We start from the raw sequence: 27,167 nt of genomic DNA on the forward strand, positions 1-27,167 counted from the left end.
GAACACCACCACCACCGGGATACCTTTCAGCTGAAAGGGAACCCATTCGTGAAGCCTCGGAACTAAATAACGGGGGAAAAGCCACATTTATTGCACGGCAACGTTAGACAGCCAAGGCTGCCACTAAGTTATTAGAAATCAGTCAGATAAGTAGCAGATACCGCATCGCTAAAATATTTAAATCGCGGTGTCTCCAAGTAGTTTGAGCTAATACATTATTCTTTACACAGCCCAAGAAAAAGGGCAGACGCGCATTAATTTGTTACTATTATAACTAGTTTAATGGTGACAGCTCTTCACAGGCAGTACTAGACACAATCCCCATTAATGAGGGATAGATACACTACCACACTAGATAGATAATTAAAGAAAATGGAAAGCAAGTTGAACTAGCCACTTCCTATGCCCACCCTTCCAAACCTCTTAACACAAGGCGCAGAGGGTGCCTTCTCTCGGCCCAGCACCCCAGGCCACCCTCCCCTGCTAGGAGGGCAGGATGGAGGCTCATCTCCACTCTGACCACAAGCTGCTGGAAGGGCTGAGGGCAGGGCTCTGCCCAACGGTCTCATGAAGCCTGCAGGGCTGTTAGACATGTACGCAATTATTTTTACTTTAGACTAAGAAAAGAGATCTGCTCTGTGTGGCCAGGTGTCCCAACCTCTTCTTTTTTTTTTTAAAAAGAATTATTTTAAAATTTTATTTAATGATACCTGTAAAGGGCTTGAACCCTTTTAATACAATCGTATGGAAATCTTGTTATCTGGAAACTGTCACAGACCTCACGTGATCACACAGGTAAAGAACAGCCAGGTACATGGCCAGCGCTCATACAAAGAAGGGCAGATACCTTCGTGCCTGGGCAGCGGACAGACTCACTCTTACAACATCCTGGTGAAAGCAAACAATAAAACCAATGCAGACCATGCAGCTGGTCCAAACAAAAATACAAATACACACTTCATTTCTAATTAATGCTCTCACTTTTCTGTGTGTAACCCAAGGATTATTTTTCCTACTCACGTACAACGAGAGCGTGAAGGGCTGTTAGCTAGAAAGCAGATTGGCCTGGGTCAGCACCAGTGTCTCCATCTCTAGGGGACAGAGCTAAGGCTGCAATACCTGTGGCATTAGCAAGGAAAGGGTCCAGGGAGAGAGAGCCCATGTCTCATTCAAACAGCCGATCATTTCCTCGTTTTGGCAAGCACACCATCATCATTATCAGTTGTACACAAAGCGAAAGCATTTTAAAATGCTGTTTCACATGGTGTTTTCAGCAGGTTTCTGAGACAACCTGAAGTCTCCTTTCCAGTCCTTTAAGTTCAATGTCAACCAAGTTTGATGGAGGGGCGTTCTGCTAAGTTTTGTGACATTTCGTATTTGCTTATAAGACTGAAAGTCCCTGACTTAGAGCACTGACTGGTTAGAGTTTGGCTTATTTTGCCCAGAGGATGGACTGCGAGCCTGCCTGCAGCTTGGTACCAGCCACAGCACATTTTGTTTCTTATCCCTCAAACAAGGCAAGATGAAAAAATCATGTAATTTGTGCCTTTTCTTTTTAAACAGGAATTTCAGACCACAGTGACAGCAGGTTTAGGGAATGTGGTTGGTGAGAAGACTGGAGATACTGGGTAGAGGGTTGAGCTCATGGGAGCTGAGATCACCACGTTACAGAGGAACATCACAGAAAAACACCTCATCTTCTGTGGTTTCACTGTTCATGGAGCATCTTGCTTATCCTCTCATTTGGGGATGCAAGGATCACAACTTGTGTGACTTCTACTTTTAATAGAAAACCCAAGAATCGTTCATCTTAAAAAAATATTTATGTTTTAAATTCCAAATGCAAAAGGCATTATCTATAAAACCTAGAACAACTAAAAGTAAGCAACAATAGCAAAACTACACAGCAGAAGTTGATGGCCAGCAAAAGTACCTACTGACTGATGATGCATTGTCAGAACCCCCCAAAATTTCTACATCAAATCCCATTTCTAACGAAGTTATGCACTCACTGTTACTTCTTCTGTAATACAAAGCATAGAAACACCTGTGGCACAAAATTATTTAAGAGCCTGGAAGCAGCTGCAGTATCTTAAAAAATAAGCTTTGCTAAGGAAAGCAGTGTACTTTGCTTCACGTAACATTTAGTGAAATTTGTTTTTAAAATGAGTCAGTAAGTATACCTTATCTGTGAGTAAGAGTTTCCCCTCTACCTGGGTCGGCAAAATCTTCTTTGGGATATCAGATATAAAGAATTATCCTCACGCCTGTCTCAGCATTGGGAGTGGGAAAAGGCAAGGGCAACAGCCAAGGAAAGCAAACCAGGCACCCAGACACTGCTGTGTTATAGAAGAGTGTAACTTGTTCCGCCACTGCCAATGCCACATGAGTTCTTTGGGACCAAGACACCAGCACCATTCAGAAAGTCAGGAGAAGACACTACCTATGCCAAAAAAAATATTTTAAAAATCCCTGCAAAAGAATACAACGTAAACCCAACCTGATTTTAGAAGTTACAGTCCCTGAATTAAGATAACCTGTTATCTGTCATGACTTCAGAAAGCAGATTTCTCTCACAGACAGATTCTTCAAGCACACATTAAGTATTTACAAGGAAAAGACCCACTGTTCTCTGAAGCTCTTGACTAGCACAACTGAACTTGCCAAATCCCTTCGCTCAATCCAGTACGGCACGATTTCTGTGAACTGATTCTGCACTGGAAATTAGCCCTGGCCCAGGCAGAGAGATCTTGACTCTTTTAAGTTTCTCTTTGTTCACTTTTCAGAGTTTCATATTCCCATCGCACGCATTTTAGGCAATTATTCTAACACCACCACAACTATTCTGGAATAACATTGATATCTTGCCTTCAGATTTCAACAGTGGCAAAATCAGTGCTCTGACACCGTGCATGCACCCACTCCAACGCATGTTACTGAAATCTATTGACTGAAAGCTCTTAAGGCTGTTCAGTTGGAAACAGCTCAGAGGCATCGACAAGGTGCCGAAGTAGCAGAGCACCAGGGGCACCGATGCATTGCCTCAAGCTAGCAATCGATCACCGTGCTTCACGCTTAAAGACATCAGCACCTTAAGAACCAGACGCTGTAGGGACTGGTGTGTCACTTTCTGAAAGATGCTCAAGATTTTTGGTGTTATGAAAACGTCACTTGGTTTTTATTCTTACTTCTCATCTCCTTCATAGACTCTATTGAATATCTGCCCTCCTTCCTCCTACCTGTTTAATACAGATTTTGTTTCTCACCTAGCTTCTCACAGCAGCACCATTTTCCATTTGAGTTCTGTCCCTCTGCTTCTGCTATCCACTGCACTGACATTTCTTTCCCCTCTTCTCTTACCTTTAGAGCCCCTTGCTTTTGTCTGCCTGCTCACCTTCTGCAGAAGCAAGGAGCTTGCCATCTTTGTGCTCCATAAACACGCAAGAAACCTCTTGCTTCACTACATCACACGAACATTAAGAAGTGTCACTTAATTTGAATTAAGTGTGACTTAATCTGTATCAGGAATTACTTATAGAAATCACTGCGCTGCAAGATTAAAGCACTAACAACAACGATCATGCATGTATTATTTCTCAGCCACAAATACAGAATTACCATGAATTACTGACAGCAACATTTGCTGTACAAAGGGCCAATTCAGAAAGTACTCTGAAGAAGTTCTTTGCCTTGCCATTAGCTTAAACAAAACTGACATGTCAATTTTCTAAAATGTTGAATACACTTCAGCAATGGATGGATGCACATGCTCCCTTACTACAGCAGAAAGGGTTTTGCAGATCTCATCCACCAGACATCGTGCTGGAACCTGAAAATCTACGTACTTCAGAAGACCTAGCTCACGCACACACAAAAAAAAAAAAACACACACCAAAAAAACCCACATGCATTTTAAGAATTGGACTTGAAAGTTTTACATGAAGCACACCAACCATAAATATTTCTGTACTTAGTCTGCATGCTGACAACAATTTTCAACCAGTTTGCTCAAAGCTCCCTACTCTGCTTTTAGTCTATGATTTACAGTGCATCTCCCTCCCCACAAAAAAATTTTTGCTTTTAATTTGGCCATGAAACAGCTTGTACTATTTTGATTCCTACAGTGTTGACACCTGTCTTCAACAGTCCCTGTGCTTCTCCATTCCGGTGTATTGCTCACTTTCAGACAGTGGAATTTCTAAACAATTCAATCACTTTCTTTGCTATTTTAATTGATTTTTCTTTCCAATACTACCTCCTGCACTCTCAGATTTCTTAATTTCCCCCCCTGAAATATTCACACAAAAAGAGGACATTAGATGTTAATCTAGCTACTTGATTTGTAGCAGTTCTCCAGTTCTCTACCCAACCATTTAAATACTGTCATTCATAATAGGGTGATATACTGTACTATAAACCCTTTTGCAAATGGTACGTCTTGATATTTTTCTTTTGTGACAAAGAATCATATCAGTTATAACGGGGAAAGAAACTTACTCAGTGCTCAGACTTACCTACAGAATCTCACTGTCTCAACAGTTTTCCCCCCTTTTTAAAAGAAAGCCCACCCCCTCTTTTTTAAAGAAAATCCAAGTCACTAAGCTTATGGTTTCCTTAGAGAGAACATTACACAGTCCGAGAGCCCCCAAAGTCCAGAAGCTTTCTCTTAGTCTCAAGCCTGAAACCATCTCCTCCTTATCACCCTCATACCTGTGTACATGCGTCGCTGAGCACAGCAGCAACACTTCTTTTTCCTGACAAACACACTGCAGATTCCTACGTCTAATTACAAGCACTCTGTCATAGACTCGCGAAACTGTCTGTAATTAGCCCTCTAATCTTACAAGCAGTGATCCGATACGGGAACTCGCATCGCTACTGCTAACGTGCCCTGATTACTGTGATGGCCAGTGGAAAACACCTTTAGCCAGATACTGACCTGGCTTTAGAGCCGCAGAGGTGGGATGCTCTCCCCAGCACCACCTCGAGCCCTCTGCCTAATCAGTGCCTGGCTCTAAATGAATAAATATTTATATAATCTAAATAAAGCCTGGGTGCATCTTGCAGCGCATGGCTCGGGCGGCTCACGTGTCATTCCCAGAGCGTGCAATGGATCTCCATTACGCTGCAATGCAACGGCGCTTTATCCTCAAAGCAAATCCACCATTTGCATTCGCTTCTCCAGCTAGAAACCGAAGTCGAACTGGCAGGCGTTTGTCCCCCCCAGGTCTATTTCAGCAAGAGGACAAGCCAGAAACCAGCCCCGGGTTTTGGAAGGGCAGCAGCCTACTGCAAACGTGGCTGCGGCAGTGAGCGCCTGGCCTAAACACATGCACGGCTGCCTGTCGCAGGGCGTCACTGGAGAACTGTCTTGGGGAGATACCATAAGCATGTGAAGGCAGCATACCTTCCAAACTTGGATTAAACCAGCGAAAGTTTGGGCTGCTGGGTTTTCACTCCGGTTAGCCTGAGTTCACCTTCCATTCTAGTCTATTCCACCACATTGCCCTTGGTTTCATGGTTATTTTAAATGAGCGCGAAAATACGCTTTTTAAAGCGGACACATAGCACTGGTAAGAGACAGCACCCAGTGTTTGTCAAGAATTTGCTATTAAATAGTGAACAGGAAGGAAAAATCTGGCAGGGCCAAGTAGTTAGGACAGACCAGGATGATTTAGCATCTATTCAGTGACTTGTACCTTTACCAATCAAATCTCCTTTCATTCCTTTGCCAGCTCCAGCCCTTGTCCCTGCTTCTGATGCGCCTCTTCCTACTGGTGTTCCAGCTTTATCCTAGGGACGACTAACACAATCGCTACGTGTTTGCTCACCCTTCCAACACCATCGTTAACGGCGCTGCTGAATGGCACCAGCCCTAGTGCTAACAAAGCGCGGTCCTCCTTCCAGCCAGCTCAGACCATGGTCTGGCTCTAGCTTTTGTTTACCATCTTACAGACCATTTCCAATCCACATGACAGTTTTTAGCCAAACCCATTTGGATAAACTCCCCGTTAAGATGTAGTGTGGGAGTATCAAATGCTTTACTAAAATCCAAATATTTTACATCTGTTAGGTTTGCTTCATGCACTTATTTTGAAATTCTATCAAAAAAGCAATCGCGTTTTTCTGGCTAGTTTTAGGCTCTATGAACCATGCTGTGTACTCCTCACAGTTATACTAAGCTGCTCAGGAAAACTAAATTCTGCAGCTGTGTGTTTGCACTAATTTTGTTTAGTTACAAGGCTCTTTCAAGCTCTACAGCTCTAGGACAACCATTAAGTGAAATACATCCATGTCATCTAATCATGTCACTCATCTCCAATTTATCATGATGTGAAGGAACCTTTGTAACACACACATTTGTTCTATGATTTTTCTCCTTGTTCTAGCTCATGCAAAATAAACTAATATTTTATTTTACTTTTTAAGGATTGCACTACTAAATTACTCCCTTTATAATCAAAATATTGAGGTGCCAAAATCCAGCCTGTCTGCTAAGACTGCTCTAAAGACATGTTGATAATTACTGCAGTCAGAAGGTTTTTGAAGAATAGAAGAAGGACTAAAGAAAACACTATTTTAACAAAAGTGCGAGGACTTCCATAATGGGCATTTCCAACACCAGTAACAAAGCACTTGCAGTCAGAACACCTGCATTTCAAAGGCCCCATGCTCACCCCCAAGCAACATTCCTTCTTTATGCCATTTTTAAATTTGCCATTGCTACTCATACTCTGGATAAACGCTTGCTCACGTGTGTTAAAATATTAACAGTGCCAATGCTTTTTTTTTTTTTTTTAAAAAAAAAAACAAACACCAAAACAAAAACAAACAAAACCAAAGTAAAACAAGAAAGCAGCAATGCTGGACCAACACCCCTGATTCAGATTTACAAGCAATTACCACAAAACTAAAAGAGAGCAAAAGAATTATGAAAATATTTAGAACAGCCAAAGTTTGCCTGTTCAAAAAATTAGGCTGAAGGGCTTTAAATGCGTGCTGTTCAGTTTACTCTTTTGATTGCTCTACCACTATGTAAATCAATTTGTTAATGTTCCTTACAAAATGCATGAGCCAGTTATACTGACAAACACACAAAGCTCATTCGTAATTAGCAGTTAATTAGTAAGAAGGAACAGATGCTGTTAGAGTTTCAGCAGGCGAACAGGTTCTGTAAACAATGCTTATAAATCTAAATGAATTTATTAACCACAATGCAACTGTCAACATTTTGCTGGCAACCATACAGATATGGTGGAATCCCCAAAACATCTTTACAACATATTAATAATCATCGTGTCAACCAAAGTCTGTCAGGCAGTCTCACTTGCTAACTGTCATAAGCTTTCTACTTAATCTTGTTATGTCACTTCTCCGGCCTCATTCCTCACGCCCTCAGACGAAGAGCTCCAGTTGCCAAAGTTAGCCCAGATGCATGCGGACCCACCTCTGACGCACAGCAGCCCCTCGAAACAAGAGGAATTTTTGCAAGAGGAGTGTTTGGTTTGCACCGACACCTTGAACAAGCTCCCACCAACTCAAAAGCAACAGCCAGCACGCGCAGCTCTGAAAGCACATCTTGGTCCTGAACAGTTTGCAGTCATTTTCTTTACAACCGATATCACCCGACGAGAGATCACTGCTAGGAAGGCATCTCCAGGATCACCCACTAGAAATAACTAAAGGTTAATTAATTCCACTCTCCATTTATAAAAATCATGCACTCAATAAGCCATCGAATGATGCTGCAGGTTTTTTGGTGGTGTGTTTGTTGGGGGTTTTTTTGTTTGTTTTTTGGTGGTTTTTGGTTTTTTTTATATTATCTGTGTAGGTGTAGATGGCTGCAATAAAAAGAATGCCTCTTGCAAGCATTTTCTAGATGCAACTATTAAAGCAGTATCTAGACACACTTGAGCCCCTTTTGGCCAGGGGGCAGTTCTTAGCCTAAGGGCAGCGGTGAAGATACCTTAGTGACCTCACTGCTGTCAATCTCGGCCTGTCACATTGAGATGCCACCTTGATATACTGCACCATTTCAGCACTGGAAAATTCTAATAAAATTTTTAAAGTCATATTATGGCTTTCTTTATTGATGTTCTCTTTCATACTTACATTGCTTTCGATCGTTCCCTCCTCCTCTACCCGAAAGTATTCTGACACCTCTTCACCGTGTTCTGTACTCGCTTTCAATGGGCACGCCAGGATTTGCAATACGCCAGCACACAGAACAGGATGAGAACATCCCAGGCGCATTAAATTCTCCAAAGCTTTACAGGAAAGACTGCTTGGCTTGCCTTCTGCAGGCTCCAGTCCTACCCGCTGCACTGCTTCAGGGACCAAAGGCATGGAGGTTGGGGGAACCCATTCTCTGCTGGCATCAAGCACGGGGCAAAAACCGACGAGGATGGTAGTGTCATGGATGCAGCCTCAGAGAAAAACAAATGCTCTTTCCCTTCTGTTATGAACACAGCACTGGAAAACACATCCTTGACTGGTTTATCCTAAAGAGCAGCATCTGCTCCTTTTATACAGACATAGTCAGGTAAGGTTTTTTGCACTGTCGTCCGTCCGTTGTCGTGTCCCCCGTCGTCCCCGTCCCCCCTTTTTAATTGATTTCTTAATATATGAGAAGCTCCTGCCTTACTATTTCTGTAGAGGCTGATAGGTCTTCTGGCACTCTCCTCCTCCCTATTTCCATTCTCTTTCCACAGTCCCTCAAAGGATGCTCAACCTGATCAACACACTATTCCAAACAAAAGCTGGAATATCTCCTTTTGAATCTTAACGATGTGCAAGAGCTATAATCACCTGACGTGTCAGCTAGGAACTCATTAGCTACTAGTCAAACCCAGAAGTTTTTCCTCATGTCTTCTAAGAAACAAGTAAGAGCATTACAATTGGATAGGATTTAAAAAACCCCAAAAAACAGAGAAGACAAAGTTGAACACCTCTTACTGGCAATCATAAGCAATCTATGAGCATTTATGGCATTAATGTGGATATCAAGACATTAAGGAAACAAAAAGTTGGGTTTTTTTCAAGCCACCCTTGCCCTGAAAGGCAGTGTTCTCCTCTGCTTACTTTGGAGGCTGTGTCACACAGACAAATGGAATGTTATTTTTGAAACTGTGTGCCACCTGCCAAAACTGACACCAATAAACGTTTAAATACACTTCTTTATTATGTAGAATTCTGTAAAAAATAGAACGCTATGTTTACTATCACAGGCACCACACCACAAAGACGAATTTTTGAGCGGGGAAGAGTTATGAAGCAAGTCACCCTGAAATTAAACTGGTTAATTCATTCACAAACCACTAGCTTTCTTCCATTACAGGGACCAGAGGCTCCCATTAGCTTCAGGTCACAGCCACAGGCAGTCAAAAAAAAGACATAAAGTTAATTTCGCTGAAAAGTTTATGACTAACATCTTATTTATAGATTTTTAAATAGACCCGTGTAGTATTTAGGCTGCTCACTTTGGACTCTGCACACTTGGGACTGTCACTACACAATTTTTATAAGGGATTTAGAGATTAAAATAAGGACAATTCATATGATGGGAAACGAAATACTAGGAGACGAATTAAAAGAAACGTAATAGAAAGTTAGCGCTTTTAAGCTGAAGACCCAAACTCCAGCTTCCTCCTGTAACCCTCTGACATCTAGGGAAGGGAACCCAGCAGAATCCAGAAAGCAGGAGGGAAGAGATGACCCGGTAGGACAGACTGATGGACAGACAAGGAAAATGAATTGTTTCAGTCTGAGCCATGCTGAGGTTGTTGCCCTGGCCTGCCTGCTTTGGCTAGGGGCTGGAAGGGGACATCCCCTTGGACCGGCAGGTAGAAACATTAACCTCGGGCAGCGCAGGGTTTCCCGGCGGCAGCTCGCGACGCTGTCCAGCTGCCCAAGAGAGCAGCGCACTGAGCTGAGCCACGCTGTGTTCTCACCTCCTTCCACTCTATAGAATCAGGAAGAAAGAAATAACAGCAAGCTTCCTGAAACTGCAACACCCCCCCGCCCCCCCAAAATCAAAATCTATCAAATCCAGGAATTTTCTAACGTTATGGTATTCCAAATCCTTAGGGCTACTGCTTTTCTTGGGATCCTATCTGAAAATCATCAACAGGAAAAACACACAAAACCAGCTTTCGCAGTCAAATAAAACATTATTCCAGGCAGGTACATGTAGCTGTAGTCGTTCCTCTGATGTAAGGGCACATTTGATCTAATTGGAAAAAATATTTCAAGTGCACTGGGAATAGTCACTGTTAACTGAATGCAACAACGAAAAAGGAAAAAAGAGCATGCAGACCCGAGGGAATTACCAAATCAATTAACAACTAATTCAGGAACTAATTTCTGTATTGCCTCTTAGCACAAAACTGTATCTTTAATTTCTCCTGCAATAAGCATCACCATGATAGTCCTAACACACTCTGACGCTTTAAATGAGTTTACAAGTATCTCTTTTTGATTGGCTATATAACATTATTTCTTCACAGTTCAATGCAACCATAGCCAAGTGCTCTGAAATATTTAATTATACTGGTAGCTACCAGTTAACAATTTACAGAACCACAGCGAGTACAAAACATTTTATAACTAGTAATCAGCTAATTAAAAACACAGCAAAATGTGTATGTTCTGATTATAAACAATTGCGGAGGAATTACACAGAAGATTTCAGCACTACGAGTATTTGGCTAAAACCCACACCCTCCTGTTTGTACAAGCAGATCTGGATACTGATTACTGTGATTAGACAGAAGTGTGACAGAGAAAATTACACCTCGCGCTAGATATAAATAAATAAAACTATGTCATCTGTCAGTTCCTTGCGAATCACGTAATTTCTGAGTTTTGGAAAGCCACTCTCCAGAGACACCAATACTGGCTTGCAAACAACTATCTAGAAGCCTACATGAGCATCGATAAATAAAACCCAAAGCAGTAGTGGTTCTGGTGAATGCTTTGGGGGGCAGAACATGGAGCAGAAGCAGCATCGCAGCGGTTCGGGTGCCCGTGTCAGGGATGCAGGTTTCAGTGCAGGAGCTCTGCAGGTAGCACCTGTGCGGAGAGGTGCACTATAGAAGACACATGTGTAACACAGGCAGGTCAATCCTGGAGGTGCGTGCTCTCTCCAGATGTTTGCTGCCACCCTTCTTTTGAAATGCTTTTGGTCGTTACGTGCGTTAGCCACTTTTATTTCAAAATGGAAATTGATTTTGCGTGCAGACAGAGATCAGAAGCCATAGGATAAGCCCTAGCACTCAGCACAGGGCCTGCTAACGCACTAGTTGTAGCACCGTGTGTCCATCCTGCTCTTCCTATACAATTTTTTTCCAGCCTGTCAAGTCAGATGAATTAAGCAAGAATAGATGCTAAGATGGTGGCTTATTTGTTCTCCCTTTTGGTAGACTCAAACATTTACATTCAGGAAACCCGCTGCAAAGAGCATTTATTGTTTACAGTGATGGCGGGTCTTGGGTCTGACACTTGCCTGAAGCATTACAGTGCTCTTCTGCTAGCGAGGATGACTAAGGACATCAGTTTGACTGACCAGACGTGGCAGACGATCTCTTTTCAAAACCTATTTTGAAGACACTGCCATGCTTGCTGAAATGCTCTAGCAGCTGTACAGACAGCCCTGGGTATTTTAGGGGAAAACAGATTTCAGGTACGATGTTCTTTCTGGTTCAATGGGAAGGACTAAGATAACATAGCATCGTGTGTCATTCCGCACAAGAATTGTGTAACCAGTACTGTACACATAAACACCCCAAGCTAGAGCTGAAAATTAACAAAGGAAAAGGAAGTTAGGAAGAAGAAAAGCACTCATCAAGCAGAGGCAGGACCGACCCGCACCTCTTCAGTGGGTAACTGAAGGGAACAAGGAAGCTGAGCGGTACAGAGCAGCAGGCAGACAGGAGGTCAGCAAGACAACACGGGGCAAAATCTGTTAAAATCCAAATTAAGCTTGAAAACCCCCTTTTTGAAGTCGAACAATGAAAAACAATAGAGAATAAATATATTACGGTCCCAGCTATTTGGGCTAAAAGGTTACAAAAAGACAACTCTGGAAATTTAGGGATCAGAACTCAGGGAAGAAATGCAAATGGATAGTCTTAAGTTTGGATGTGCCGAAGGAAGGAAGGAACACGGTTGGTGTCAGAAGATCCTGCCTCACCTTGCAGGTCTTCTCCTCACCCTCGGCAGCTCAGGTGGCCACTGCAAAGCACTCATTTGCTTGGGTTTGCTACTCCAGTTTACTAGCAAAGCTTCTCCACAGATGTATCGAGAGTGACCGCTAAGACTAAGTCTAATAAAAGCCAAGTTTGGGATGAATCACATTGAAATCCTCTTTCTGTTTCCAGGCACTTTAGAAAGTCCTCAGGCCAGGGGCTGCCATGCAGGTGTTGGCAATCTTCGAGTGCTCAGGTCAGACTATACTGGAAAAAAAATCACTGAGAAATAAAGCAATTCCCTATTTCCCAGAGATTCTTTCCTCAGAGTGGCACACAGACAGTGTATTAAAAGAGTTCACAAGCAAAAACATACTAAATAAAGATTCCGTATTCTGACTTTTTTAAAATACATCTTAAAGATAGCACAGATTTTTCCCTCAGTAGGGAAGTTTTTGACAAATTGCTGCAGTTACATTCTTCGAAGGCTCAGGCACCTGGAAAAGGATCAAAAAATCGACAATGCAATGGCCAGGCCTGAAACAAAAAAAAAGTTAACAGGAAATTCTTGGGAAGGCACAAGCCGATTAAAAAAAAATAATTGCTGATAAGGGGTCATAAATTGCAACACAACTTCTCAAATATTTCTGAAGCTCTTTAACCCAAGTAACATTTTTTTCATGCTAAGTTTGCAATATGTTGAAAGCATTTTCAAATAGTTATCTTTGCCAAGTTTAATGCTATTTTTACAAAATTCAAAAGTACGTTGTGAAGTTCCCGTTTTGTTTATGCTCGTCTTAAGGAAAAACTGCAACTTGTGTATCCATCCAGGAACCAAACTTTTCTTCACGAAAAGCAAATCAGTGACACCACACCCATTTGCTGACAAAGCCCCTACCTTAGCCATGACCTAAAAAATATTTGCAATTTTTAGTTCAGAGTTTACAAAACAAAGACAAAATACCTAATTTCACTAAGATTATGTTAATGCACTGAAATACACCAAGCTGGTAGGCAAAGAAGGTCATTTGAAATATCACCTAAAAGTAGAGCCCAAATAAGGTATTTGACTTTCTCCATTAATACAGCCATTTGCAAACTGAGAGGAGCGAATGGATTCTGAAGTTCACCTTTGCAAGTCATGGATGGCAAATTTTTCACGGTGTCATCAGTGTAATATTAACCATTAGAACATTTATTTTTAATCCAGACTTCAAGTTTGCTGTTCCTAAATGATGCAGGAATTTGGGGGGCACAAGAGGGCCAACACCTCCCAGGGTGAGCCAAGGGTGGAGGCAACCTGTCAAATCCTATTTTGACCAGTTTTTGGTAAAAGAACAGTCAAGGTTATATAGTTGGAGTACATAATAATATGAGCATCTGTGATCAGAAGAAGGTCTGAAAGCAGAAAGTCAAGGCCAGCTCTTACGTATTTATTTACACTCTATCTGGGGGGGATGGGGGCAGAAGAGGAGGGGAAAAAAAAAAAAAAAAAAAAAAAAAAAAGAAAGAGCACACAGCTGCCATCCCAAAAACAGACCTCCCATCTGCCACCCACGATTTGCATGTCACCTTCTCCAGGCTCATTTGTACTTCATTAACTGCCATTGACTTAACAAGATTTATGCAAATGACACCATAGGAGCTCGCTAACTCCCACTGCAATCAAGTGATTATGTATGTACAATTCTCCACAGCAATGAAAAATTAATACATGACAAGCCCCCTCACCGCTGAGCCGAGCTTCTTGCTTTTATTTTTCTTGTTGTGCTTTTTTTTTATTTGAATATGCCCTACTGATAAAGATTTCACAAGACTGCAGAAAACAAAGTAGTCTTTCCCAAAACGCTACAAACCCCTGGCATCCTGGAAAAAACGCCACCCGAAACTGCACAGCCCAATACCTGCTTCAAAATATTCACTCAGAGTACCAGAAACAAGTCCTCCTCTTCAGAATATGATTTTGAACAGAGGGTGCTCCAAACAGAGTAAGCCATTCACCCTAAGTTTGCTTTAAGGGTGGTATCAGCAATGCTACAGAAGATAGCTTAAATATTTTTAGTTTAAGTGCCTCTTTCTCAGAAGTACAGAACTTTCAGTGGATTTCAACTTTGGGCTAATGCTGTTTTCTGACTCCATTTGATTAGCAGAAGGTATTTAAATAGCACACAAGTGAGACTTTTTTTTTTTTTCTCTTTTGGGAAAATTATGGCATTCCCAGTTCTCTAAGGATGCTAAAAGCACTGGGTTTAAGGCATACTGATGCTGCTACCCAAACAGAAGGTGTTTGTACCTCCCTGGAAACTGGCCTTCCCAAAATTTCACTCACCTTAAGAGCATTTTGGCAGAAGTTAGCAGCCACCTTTTAAAAACATGTCTGCTCTTAATGACTTACATTTTGGGTTTCTGCTGGGAGCAAGGTTTGTCAGAGCAGTTTTATATAGCTTAGCCCAATAAAACCGTATTTAGCACTCCAGTGAAAGGCAAGTTTTAACATTAAGAAAGGACAGAAAGACTAAGAACATTAACTCTTTTTGACCAGATTGCTCTGAGTTAAGGATAAAACCCAAAGGAGTGCGGCGTTTCCTTGGAAGGAAACTTTACAATTTTACTTCTTTTCCCCAAACTGTCAAGGATTCAGGGACTGAGAACAGGAATTCACATCAGGAGCAGGTTGCAACTCTTGGCGGCTTTTGAGCAAAACCCACACCAAACTGGTAGCCATGTGTGTCGGTATCTGGGTCCCAGAAAGGCTGCAATACAGAATTGTAAGCAAATCTCCATGCCAGCATAGCTCACTTCACAAGATGTGTGCACGCATTTAGAGAGAAACCAGGAAAGAGATGTCCCTATGAAACACCCCCCCACCACCCCAGTTTAAACCGTCTTTAAACACACAAAGGCATCATGGATGACAAACATCAGCCGTAGCTACGTTGATTCAACAGCTGCAATACAGACCTGATCTATGAAAGAAATTGTTGAGATGAGTGACAAACTCCTTGTCACCTGCTACACTTCCTAGAGAGCTGATTCTTTTCATACATTTATTCTGTGCTCTCCCCACCACACACAAACATACCTGACTAATGTCAGCTCTTCTCCCCGCTTTCCTGGGCCTCTCTAGTGCTGGAAGAGATTTCATTTCTTCCTCAAATCCAGAAATTTCCGATCTCCAATCAACGTGTTTTGGTTTTCTTTGGATTTTGTTGTCGTCGTTTTTGTTTTGTTTGTTTTGTTTGGTTGTTTTTTTAAGTTGGGAAATAGTATTTCTGGTTTTGGGGAGTCCCTGGGTAGACAAGAACAACCCACAGGCACCACAAAATACACTGGATAACCAAGCCATTGATTTCAACATCTGAATGGTAAGACTTTTCTTTTTTCTATTTGTTTTTTTGCAATTACATTTTTTTTAAGTACTGAGAAGACAAAAGCTACTGTATCTGAGCCTTAACCATAACACCTTTTTTATTTTTTTGGGGGGGTGGTGGGAGTGGTGGGTTGAGGTTTGCTAATAAACTCAACCAACACAACTGAAGCACTGATCTGCAAGTATGAGCTTGGGCTTCTGCCTTGCACCAGAAGCACAACCTTGCCAGGAGCCCCGACACAGCATTGCTGGCATGCACACTGAGTAAGAACCCACAGAGAATAAAACAAAGTACTGACAACTGATATTAAAAAGGCCTGGTCACTACATGCTTTTGAAAATTCCCCAAGGACATAATAGAAAAGTATGTGCATGAAGCTGGCAAAGGCATTTTGCTCATCATCAGCTTAAAAAAGCCTGAGGAGGTTTAACATAACCGGAGGTTACTCGCCATACTGGCGCACAGGGTAGTGCAAAGTGACTTGCAGGCTAACAGGAAGGCAGACATTGGAAAACACGGTGACAGAAAGATTGAAAGGAAAATCTTTTCGTAATATAGTAAGATTGCTCTCCTACAGCAACACTGTGAATGCTACAATCTGCATTCAACTCCCTGAAACTGGATTGCTCTTTCTCTTCCCTGACCATTCGTCACAGAAACATATCCCGATGGAAGGCGCTTCTCGTTCTAAGCAGCACAGTAGCATGACATACTACAATTTTTAGGCCAGAAAGCTCTTTTCACATCCCTGTGTCTTATTCGCAGTTAATATATTAAATAAGAGACACCATCTTTTGTAGCAGGAATTTCTACTGCCTCAGGGAAAGGTCCACGTAGCTGACACCTGTAGAGCCCACTGAGAACACAGTCGCGTCAGCAACTTAACTCTGTGCCACTTCTACTGATAGCACCTCTCCACCTATGTAGGGGGCAGACAAAAAGCAATCCCCTGGTCAGACTTCAGGAGCATTTTCTGCTTGAAATAGTCATAGTTTGAAGTTACCTTTGATTACAAACTATCTATGGGGTTTTTAACAGTAATGAAACACTGTCAGTATGAATACATATTGTATATAATTTTTTTTTAATTAAATGTTTCCACATCAAAAAAGTATTTTTTCCTACTCCATCTTTTTTTTGCTTCAATGGCTAGGTGGCACCTGTCTCTTACACTTCACTGGCGTTAACATAGGAAAGCCATGACCTCCCAAATCCGTTCTCCTGACATGTATGTACGATGTGAAACACCACTGGCAGCAGCCACCCCACAGCACGGCACACCGCTCAGCCTCCCTTCTTCTAGCACCCTTCCAAACCCCCAGTCAATAGGGTCCTATCCGCCGACTACAGACCTGCTCAAATACTTGCGGGTAACTGCTTGTACGTGACAAAATGAAATTGCCATCACCGGTGTTAGTAACAAGAAGCATGCATTCCCAAAAGATTGGTAATACTTAGCATACAAGTTCCAGGGAGAATTTTTCAACCCCAAAATTCAGGAGCTCATAGGGGATATTTCATTACAACGAGGTATAGTGCAATCCCACTTAAAATGCTTACCTTACAATACTCTCCCTACAAGTGCATTTTTAATCACATTAATTTCATACGAAGGCATTTTAGAAGAGAACAGTATGTACGCCTTGAATAAATATTGAAAAGTATATTCCTAATTTTTTCATTCTCAGCTGCATTCACAGACACTTCTGTTTAATTAGCATTACCCAAAAGAATTCCAGCCGGTCTAACCCATCTTGTACCATACAAAAGCTACAGAAAAAAACCCTGCAGCTTGTTTTAAATGCCTGGAATCTCCTCCCCTGAACACAGAGCCAAATACTGAGCTTATCTGGTTTCAAACTGCTCTTCTGAATTGCAGCGCGTTTGATTAAAATTTGTCTACTAGAGATTCACAGACACGACAGCACTTTTGCTGCCTGATGGTCCCCAAAGGTCTGTTTAACTGCCTTTAAGGAAGAAAATCACTGCAAATAGTTAAGGGTACAAAGCCAAGTCCCCCTCCCCCCCCCAAACAGAAGAAAGAAAAAAACCCCAACACACATAAACCCACCCCCAGACAGGAGACCCAGGGCTACCTGGGAAGATGAAGCATGGACTGAGGAAAGATTAGAAGAGGCAAGTGACCCTCTGGAGAGTAGGAAAGCCACCAAAAGAAACGGGAAACAACCATGTGACAAGAAAATAAGCTCCCTTCCCTCGGCACTTTTGCTACCTCCAGCGAAGTAACTCACACAGAAGTAAACACTATCACAGAAACTATTTGTAAAGCGTGCCGTGGAAACGCTTAGCACAGTGTTCTTAACCGTGTGAATTCAGCGTCATTTAATTTGAGAAAGTAAATGATCTCATTCACCCAAATACTTCGCATCAGACGCTGGCACTGCTTTTGCCTTTCAAAGGGGTGTTCACAGCCACAATTTAGCACTGAGTTTCCGGGCTAATGAAAGTGCATCTAGGCTAGTAAAACAGACCAAAACAAATCCTTGAATTCAAGTCCTGTTGTGTAATGAGGAAGTTTAATTAAGGCCACACATTACAGCTGTAAACGTTCTCTTATATAATAAGGTCTAAATGAAACTGAACCTAATCAAAGTTACAATTCCTTCATTAGCAAATTACAAACAAGAGCGCACAGCTGACACACCGGCTATGATTATCACAACTAATTGCCTCGTTGTTACAAACCAGCCTGAAACTGTGTTCAGATGTCCGTCTGCAGTAGCAAATTAGGGCCACATCAGGCTATTTCTGCGATCACAAGGGGCTCTTGTAGAGCGATCTGATTTACCCTGCCGACTGGCAGCACACGGCCCAATCAAAGCCCCCTCTACAAAGGCAGCTTTGAAGCCAGCACAGCCTAGAAACCCGCTCCATATGCAGGCCGGCAGACTGCACTTCATTAGGCCTGTTGTCACATTTTCCCTCTTCTTATTCTAATGATCCTATTTTAATACACATAGGAACCTCTCCTAATTGATGTCAAGTGAGTGACTTCCACATTCATCACCACAGCACATCAAACGCGTCTTGGCGCACCGGCCCGCCATCAGAGTGCTTAAGACCCGAGGTGTGTCTCCAACTACGGAAATTTTTAAAAAAAGAAGGGAAAGAAGAAGAAAAAAAAAAGTATTTCAACATTACCTGTTTAATTGGGATTGCGCGCCCGCTTCCAATGCTATCTGTTCTGCTCTCCAGGACCTTCTTCTCTTTGTCTGGGTCACTCCCTTTCCGAGACTGCAGAGTGAAAAGAAAGTTTGTGCTCCATTAAATGTAGCAGTTCACATAGAGGACGCTTTCTATTTTCTTTTTTTTTAAAGCAATTTTGACACATTAAAACAGACTCCAAGGCCGCAAGTTAGAATCTACAAAAGTATACAACCGTCCTAAAATCTGAATATTCAAAATACCGCCTGTAATTTTCAACCATCCACTAGTCTGAAATGGCGTTTGGGTTTAAAGAGTTACAGTTTCACTGCCTGAAGACCCAGCAGATCAGAGGGCACGTTTCTGAAGTTTCCAACAGCAGCTCCAAAGAGGAACGAGGGTTCCAGCTTCTCATTAAAAAAATCTGATATATACATGCATACGTTTAACTTCCCTTGCATGGTTTTTATAAATGTTATCGACTACTTAGAAACAAAATTTCTATGATGCTGGTTTTGATCATGTTGACTTTAACTTTCAATTTTTTTCTACTTTTGGGTGGTTAGAAAGTTGGAATTGCGGAAGGTAGCGATTGATGCTGAAATAAGTTACCTGAACACGATGAAGAAAAATCAGCATGAGGAAAATTTAAGCAATGATGAAAACCTGAATGGCCCCATCTTGGCTTTACGTGATGCTGTAAGCACCCTAGGAGTAACTCACAGCGCTTAGTTCATGACTTTATAAAGTTATATAGGAATTTTAAGAAGTTATTCAGATTCCAGTCCATTATTGTGAAAGAATGCTCGAGCATAATGATTTTGACAGATTTATTTTATTACAAAAAGAAGACCTGAGAGTCATCCTCCTTAATAACTGAACTGACAAGTGACAACTTCACTCCATTACTTTTCAATAGGAACATTACTCTCACAATTTCGAAAATGGGAAAACATTTTCATGTGCTTTTCAAATCAGAGATGATATATGAAACGAACACATTTGTGATGTCCAGTACCACAATGGGAAGTTAATGAAAACCAGAGCGACACAAGATCCCGCTTTTCATTTTCAGCAGAAAGAGATGTTTGAAAGGCACTGAAATTAGGAGAACAATTAGGATCACTGATAGCTAAAACCCATTTTCCATATTAGATGAAGGGGTGGAAGGGAGAAAAAAAAATCCCCAAAACAGCTGCCTTTGGGCACAAGAGGAGGGAAGGGGAGGGAGAAAACCCATGGAGGAGGACTTCAAGTAACACCATTCTAAGCAACACATTCACCCAGCAGGGATCCCATGCTGCTTTCCCCGCTCCGCCGGGAATGGGCTCCTATCACTAGTTACTATGGTTCGGGGCAATGGAATGACGTGCCGGGAAATTAAACAAAGAATAAATGAAAGAAAGCAAAACAAGTGGGAGGGATGAAATCCAATGTTCAGGATAACTATTGTTCCTCGTCCTTCAAGACAGATTTCTGAATCTGAAAGTGCCACTTCCCAATAATGCAAGGCAAAACAATGCTTCAATGGCGCAAAGCGCCCGTAAGTGACATTTTAAAGAAACTCAGTGAAGGTAGCCAAATCCTTGGGAGGGAAGTTGTCAACTTGAATGTTTCGTTTTTTATCTGACTTTTTTTTTTTTTTTTTTAAAGAAAGGATCCTGCCTCTGAAAAGCAAGTTAAATATCTATGTGCTATTTTTAATTTTATTTTGAAACCATCACATCTTCCACCCCTTAAAAGTAACTGCATCTGGAAATAATACATGGCACACAGAAGGGAAATGTCTATATGAAAAATATCATCAAATGCCAAAAGTATAGAAACACGGGAATTTGTTAGGCAAATTCAATTTTAGCTGCTTGTAATCACAAAATACATAAAATTTTCAAGGGCAGAATCTTAGCAGGCTCAGCTCTTTATTGTGCGGTGAAATAGATATATTCTGATCCTTTATGTTTTTGTACCTATGACACACACAATGCATCTTACACCCTAGAGAGTGGGGGTGGGTGGGGGGCAGAAAAGACACTAAACCATTCTGGGTCAATATTTGCTAGGACTTTTTCTGATGCCACATCGACACATTCAGTCATTCATTTAAAACTTCATTGAAACAAACCAGAAAAAGTAAAAAATAAATAAAATTAAAACACTTGCATGGGTATTATTTGACTGACTTCCCCTTTGCATTGGAAGTCATACAAAGACTTACATCAACATAAAACCTTACCCAAGTCATGTCTGTCAAGACATATTTAATCAAGACAAGACTTAATCCCAGAGCGATACAGCACCCGAGTTTGGGCACAACCAGAATCCAGTGCCAGCAGTCCACGGAGCCCCGAAAGCAAGAATACTGATCTCTAACAGTAGATACTGAGACACAGAGTTCATTTCAACTTTTTAAAAAAAGTCTTGCTTGCAATTCTGTGAAGTTGTAAGATAGGTATTATTGAATATGGGAAAGGAGATGCATCCTACCCTACAGCAGGTCACTCACTCCATATGGGGCTGGCTGGACACACAGTTATTATCGGTTCTTTGCTGAAGGGGACCTCATTTAAGATGCAAGTGCATCTTAAATCCCCACCTGCGCTATACACTATTATTTAGTTGTCCCTGTTTAATACACTGCACAAAACAAAGCGCATTTACCCTTCTGCTAATATTTGATCTATTTTATCACCCAAGGAGAAAGTCAGCTTGTTGCAATAAAGCTTAAACACAAACATGCTTAAAATTCTCAACCCTATTCCTACTCAAAAGCTATAATCAATTTATGAAAAATAGTATCCGTTTTCTACTTAACCCAGTTTTCTTCCAACACTAAAATTATCTTCATGTAGGAAACTAAACATATTACCTATGCTAGATAACAAGGGGTAATTTGCAATTTAATAGAGATCTATTTGATTCTGTGAGTGATAAAGGCATAAGCAAGTAACAGACTAGGAAAGAAGCACAGCAAAAAAACCAGAGCTAAACACAACTAGACAGAAAATACCGGTCCTCTGTTTATTCAGCAAAATAAGTCCAGTTTATAACTTGGATGATACAGTATGAAACCTGGGTTACAGCTGGGTCACTGTTAAAATACTTCAGGACATGGATTACAGGGCAACTCATTACACAACATTCAGTATGACCAGATTTTAAAAGATTGAACTAATTCTGAAAAGTCAATATTTTTTTTTTGTTTTCCCCACAGGTCTTGTTTTCCCCCAATTTCCCCTCAGTTACTGGACATGAAGACAGTTATCAACATCCTCTCATGTTAGTAAATTTGATCCTCATTATACTATTAATTATCACCGATCAGAGCTTCAGTGCATTTGTTTATAGCAAATGCAGCTGACAATGTTCTTCTCAAACCTTTTTCTGCAATTGTAGATGGGTATACTCTTCTCTATTTACTTACTCTAATTTACATTTATTCCAGTTTAAAGCATCCCCAGTCTCCCACGTCGACAACATCCATAGAACCCTTAGAGCGTTTTATGCATCCTTCAGACTAGAAATGGTCGTCAAATGCTTTTCAGGGATGCAGTAGCATCTCGGTGCATTTCCAGAGGTGTAACTGCTGGCAGTTCCTGGGCTGACACTGACATCTAGTGGGGTTGGTAACTCCTGAGTAAGCCTCGGCAGCAGCAAGTCTTCCCACCAACAGGAGGAAAACAGCACGACTGCGATAGAGTATCAGCATCAAAACGGGATGCTTTTTATCACATCACTCACTTCTGTGCATTTTATTGTTTTGCACCTAGACACGTGCACCTAAACACAAATGTATGATTTCATTCCTTTCTAAGACCTTATTTTAAATTAAAAAAACCCACCCCTGTTGGGATGGACACATGAAATACAATCCCTGAGACTCCGTACTGTCACTCGGCAGCACTCCATAGCGATGACAAAACTTTCTACTTACTAAAGGCCAAGAGATCTGGTTTTGTTTAGAGTACAAGGAAATGGTTTTACCACTTTTGTATGCGATTCCCTGGATACAACCAAGTGGTGAGCTAGTTTTGGGAAGCAAACATGACATCGCCTTTGGGACAAAAAAAAAGAATACAAACTGTTTATGAAGTCGTGGCTTTCTAAACACAACTGACAAGTAGCTACAATCACCAAGGGACTGACATGCGAGCCCACAGGGATTCTGCGTTTTCTATAAAGCATGTTAAGTGTCAAAAAACTGCTTACAAAACCACAATTACGCACACAATACAATGCCAAAGCTTTCAGCAAGGCTGCTAAACTAAGGAAATCATCACTCAAGGCTTCATTATCAACTCCCAAGCTACTTATGCATAACAAAGACCTATCATATTGGACCAGTCAAGCTTTCTATTTGGTACATTTATTTTGCCTCTCAATGAAGCAAAAAACAGATGGTTTGGGAAGGGAAAGCTCATTTTAATCTCCATCATCTCTCCTAATCCTGGAAAAGTGAGTTGAGGCAGTATAGTAATAAAGGTAGCGTAGGGGATCCGCTTTGCAGTACCGAGTGGCATTCCCACGGCAAACCCCGAGACCTCTCTGCGAACACAGGAGACCTCCCAAGGCAGCCCCGAGTCAGCAGCGATGCTCAGGGTAAGGGCAGGACTTACAAGGGGAGCAGAGATCCAGCTTGCTCTTTGATTGCTGCCAACCCAGGGAATCTAGGCAGCCCTGAGAATTAAGGTCAGATAAAGGCTCCAGAATTCAACTGTGGATTCACTTCTCTCACTGCAGTTCCTAATGGGATAACTTCACTGTGTTTAGCTTCTGTTTACGTCCTCAAACAGAACTGCCCCACGGTAATTATAAGGCTGCTTCTGTTTGCAAGTGTACAGAACCATCTCAATGCTCCTGTCTGGATTAGACCAGCTCAACTCAACAGGGCTGAAGTTCAGGCCGCCACCACAGAGCACTACGCAAAACACAGCAACAGTCTCTTCCTTGGCTCACTCACCGTGAAGAGGTTGGATCGGCGCTTGGACTGTTTACGGACAGGAGTTGGTGTGTTGGCAGTGGGAGGAACATCAATCCGTAGCTCCTTCTGGCTGGTACTTGGAGTTGATGGGACAGAGGAGGAATAATCACTTAAACTCCCTCCTCCATTACTGGTCTGCAAGGATTAAAGTTAGTTTTAAACAGTGATACACTGCTTTCAAGAAATTACAATCCACAGCTGTATCTTACTTAGTCCTGATACTCAAGAACAGCAGCCTAGGCTCAGGAACACAGCGGGACTGCCCTACTGCCACTTTTCCACACATTTCTATTCCAAGCCCTTAAATATTTTCTCCGCCATTATTTTTTGAAAACTTATGGTAGTTCTGTTGATACCCTATTTTCACATTTCATTCTACACAACATAGTCTTAACTGGATAGAAACAGTTTTGTCTGTTTTACTAGCGTACAAGTAAGCGAAACACTGGGAAAAGTGTGCCAATTCTGGCTTTGTAGTTCAAAAACTGCTAAGTCAAATTCTGCCTCAAACCTAAGAAAAAATACCTAGCGCCACAGAACTGCGTAGCTGGACTTAATCCTAGTCTGAAGACATCAGTTCACTGAGAGCTAATCAAGCAAATGCAAATAATTCAGTATTGTGAAATGGCTGCTGCTGTGAGATAGCTCCCAACATATTTGCTGAAGCCACTGGTACAGAGACACAAAGCTTTCAAGGGAGACATTCCAATTTATTCAGTGTAGCCCAAACTTAAGGTTACATCATAGCCTCAAAAGAAATAAAGCACTTAGGCTCTAAAATAATTAATGAATTGAGGTAACAAGTTACTAATAGCAGGAAAGTGAGGAAACCAGACAGAATGGAAAGGACCAAAAGGTGATTAAGAACAAAGGCTTGATTTTGTTTGGTTTTTTTTATTATTATTGCATATAACATAAAGGAATACTAAAAAAAAAAAAAAAAAAAATCATTGCAAAGGATGTGAAAGTAGTCTGGAAAGGCCAAAGGACTAATATTTTTCCTGTCAGATACAAATATACCCTTTCAGGATATACTGTGTGTGCTGATGGGGGACCGGAGTAGGGCAAAGGTGGAAAATTCTGCACGCTGTTGACATAAAGCTCACCAGAAAAGCAGCAGTGGGTGAAGGGTCTGGGCAACAACTCACACATAACTTATGAGGGGGGAAACAAAAGCTCTGTGATACACACAGAAGGGTGAAAGAGCGTCTTTAAAGCAGCCCAGTTTCCTAAAAGAAGTGAGGAAAGAAGGTAAGAAGGTGTTTCCAGGATGCCTGAGAAGAAGGATTCTCCCATGACACTTAACCCGTTACTTGGTCTCATCTTAATTGCTGTAGGTGGGAATTCCCCAGGTAAGGTTGCTCCAAAGGAAAAGCAGGCACTCCATTGCCTGCTCTTCAGCGTTGCACCTGCACTAGTGACGGCACTTACACATGCCCAAAGCTGCCGTACAGCGGAGGCGCCAGCAGCGCGATGGGACTTCTCACGCTCCAGGGAGGTCAGCGTACGGACCAGGATGTTAACTTGCAAGCAGTCAAGATGAAACCTCTGAAGGAGAACCAAGTAGGAGACAATTCTTTATATCATCCGGCTGAAGTCTCTTTTAACGATTTTAAATCCTCTTCTGATTCTTCCAGCTTTTCCAAATTGTGTCATGTCATCCCACCCCCCACCCCCCCTTTTTTTTTTTTAATTCAAGAAGCAAAGGATAAAAAGGAAGAGGCATGAGACAAGCAGCTTATGTTTGGGCTAAAGGGCCAATCAATGCAGATAGAAAATCCAAGCTGAAAATCACTGTTTCTCTGTAAGTAACAACATGTTCCTCAGCTCATTCCTGTGTGACAAAATAGGACTGACAACACTGCTAATGAGCTTTTTGATGGAGAAAGTCCTCCTCTTGCCCTCTTTAAATATATAAGAATATATAGAGGACATGAAATTTCATTTTCCCTTCATTGTGACTGCACTGGCAGTCAGGAAGCCAGAGGGAAGGGTACTGAAAGTAGCAGAGGATCTTCAGAAATTTTTTTCTAATATTCAATTACCCAGAGGAAGTAGCAAGCAAAATTTGGAGATGGCCCATGCATGTAAAACAAAGATGATGAAAGAATGAGAGCTGAAATAGTAATTCTTAGTGTCCTAACACAGAATGGTAACACCAGAGAGATGAGCAGGACAATCTGGGAAGAAGTGATGTTAATTTGCCCTACATTTGCTTTCTCTTTCTCTATGGCATCATGCGGAGACACCAAGTAGCACAGCAAACATACAGGAGTAAACAGCCTGCACGAAGGCACACTGAGCCTGTGGAAGTCAGAGATCACCTCTCCAAAGCGGCACAGGAAAGACTCTTCCCTGAGAAACAGTCACGAATAAACACGTACCTAGGATGCTCAAAGTGATCGCCAAAACTTTGCTGAAGTTCAAACAGCCAAAGACTTTGAAAATGAGTACTCAAACTGTTGGACGTGTCAGAGATGAGGAGGGTAGTATGAAAGTCTTAAAATGTGGCTGACAAAAGGAGGTTTAGGGGGGGAACATCTGGAACCTCAAAAAATGTACAATCAGCATTAGGGAAAGAGACCAAAGATGTTGGTGCCAAGGAACGGCTTTCAGGCTCGAGTGGTGAAACCCTACTGTCCACTCTGCCATGTCTGAACCAAACCGGGGCAGGGAAAATGAGGGAAAAGGAAACCTAAGGAAGCAACCATTAACAGGAAAGGGCACTGAACACATTTAAGATTAAAACTATGCAGCTGCAAGGCTCACCTGAGAAGAAAGGTGACAATAAGCAATGAAGATGGTGGAGAAAAGAAAGATCACAACAGGGTTATGCTTCAAAACACTTAGAAGAAGCCTCCTCTACAGAAAGGAGAGGAAAAAGGCAAGAAGGAAAGATTCTGATGTTGTAAGCTGATAACAGGATTTGAACGGCAAACTGTTGAAAATGAAAGGATACAGCTATGTTTCTGTTTGCAGTTTGATCACCTTGATAACTATGCACCACCCTTTTTTTTAAAAAAAAAAACCCCAACCTAAAATTAACAGATTTCTACCCTCAGTGCCTATTTTCCTGGCAGACCTCACAAAGGATTCCCTAAAATTTTAAACCTTTTGCCATCTTGTAGCATCATTTTGTACTTTTTGCAACGAGGCAGAGTTTTCCTGGATTTTTTAAGTGATTTATTTTCCAGGAGTGAGTAACTCCTACAGGAAAACACACACATGTTGGGCATTCTAGTCCCCAGAGACAAATATTCCTACACAGGCAGCTTCTATAAGTCCTGCAGGCAATTTTTCTCTTCGCACATACTAACCCCACTAGGTTTCCAACTTTGTAAATAAAATTGAGCTGGTTTCGAAATAAGCCATATCATATCCACTGGCTGGAAAAAAACCCACCGCCCTACCTATTTCAATGAAAGACTTAGAAGTGGAAAACTTTAAGGTTTCCACAAAATAAAAGCG

The 27,167-nt window shown here is 41.6% G+C and overlaps 1 protein-coding gene across 9 annotated transcripts in view; it reads right to left on the minus strand.

The window, feature by feature from the left end:
* Nucleotides 1–27,167, minus strand: part of AGAP1 (ArfGAP with GTPase domain, ankyrin repeat and PH domain 1) — a 382,555-nt gene that overhangs the window by 162,451 nt on the left and 192,937 nt on the right. For 8 of the 9 annotated variants that reach the window (XM_040603875.1, XM_040603872.1, XM_040603878.1 and 5 more), the window contains 2 exons: nucleotides 23,679–23,834; nucleotides 18,719–18,811 (listed from right to left, as the gene is read on the minus strand). In XM_040603875.1, the coding sequence (XP_040459809.1) occupies nucleotides 18,719–18,811; nucleotides 23,679–23,834 (249 nt within the window). The remainder of the gene's footprint in view (nucleotides 1–18,718; nucleotides 18,812–23,678; nucleotides 23,835–27,167) is intronic. The other variant, XM_040603876.1, reaches the window with a different exon arrangement.

This window comes from Falco naumanni, chromosome 8, assembly GCF_017639655.2.
Source record: "Falco naumanni isolate bFalNau1 chromosome 8, bFalNau1.pat, whole genome shotgun sequence".
In the NCBI taxonomy this organism is placed as follows: Eukaryota; Metazoa; Chordata; class Aves; order Falconiformes; family Falconidae; genus Falco; species Falco naumanni.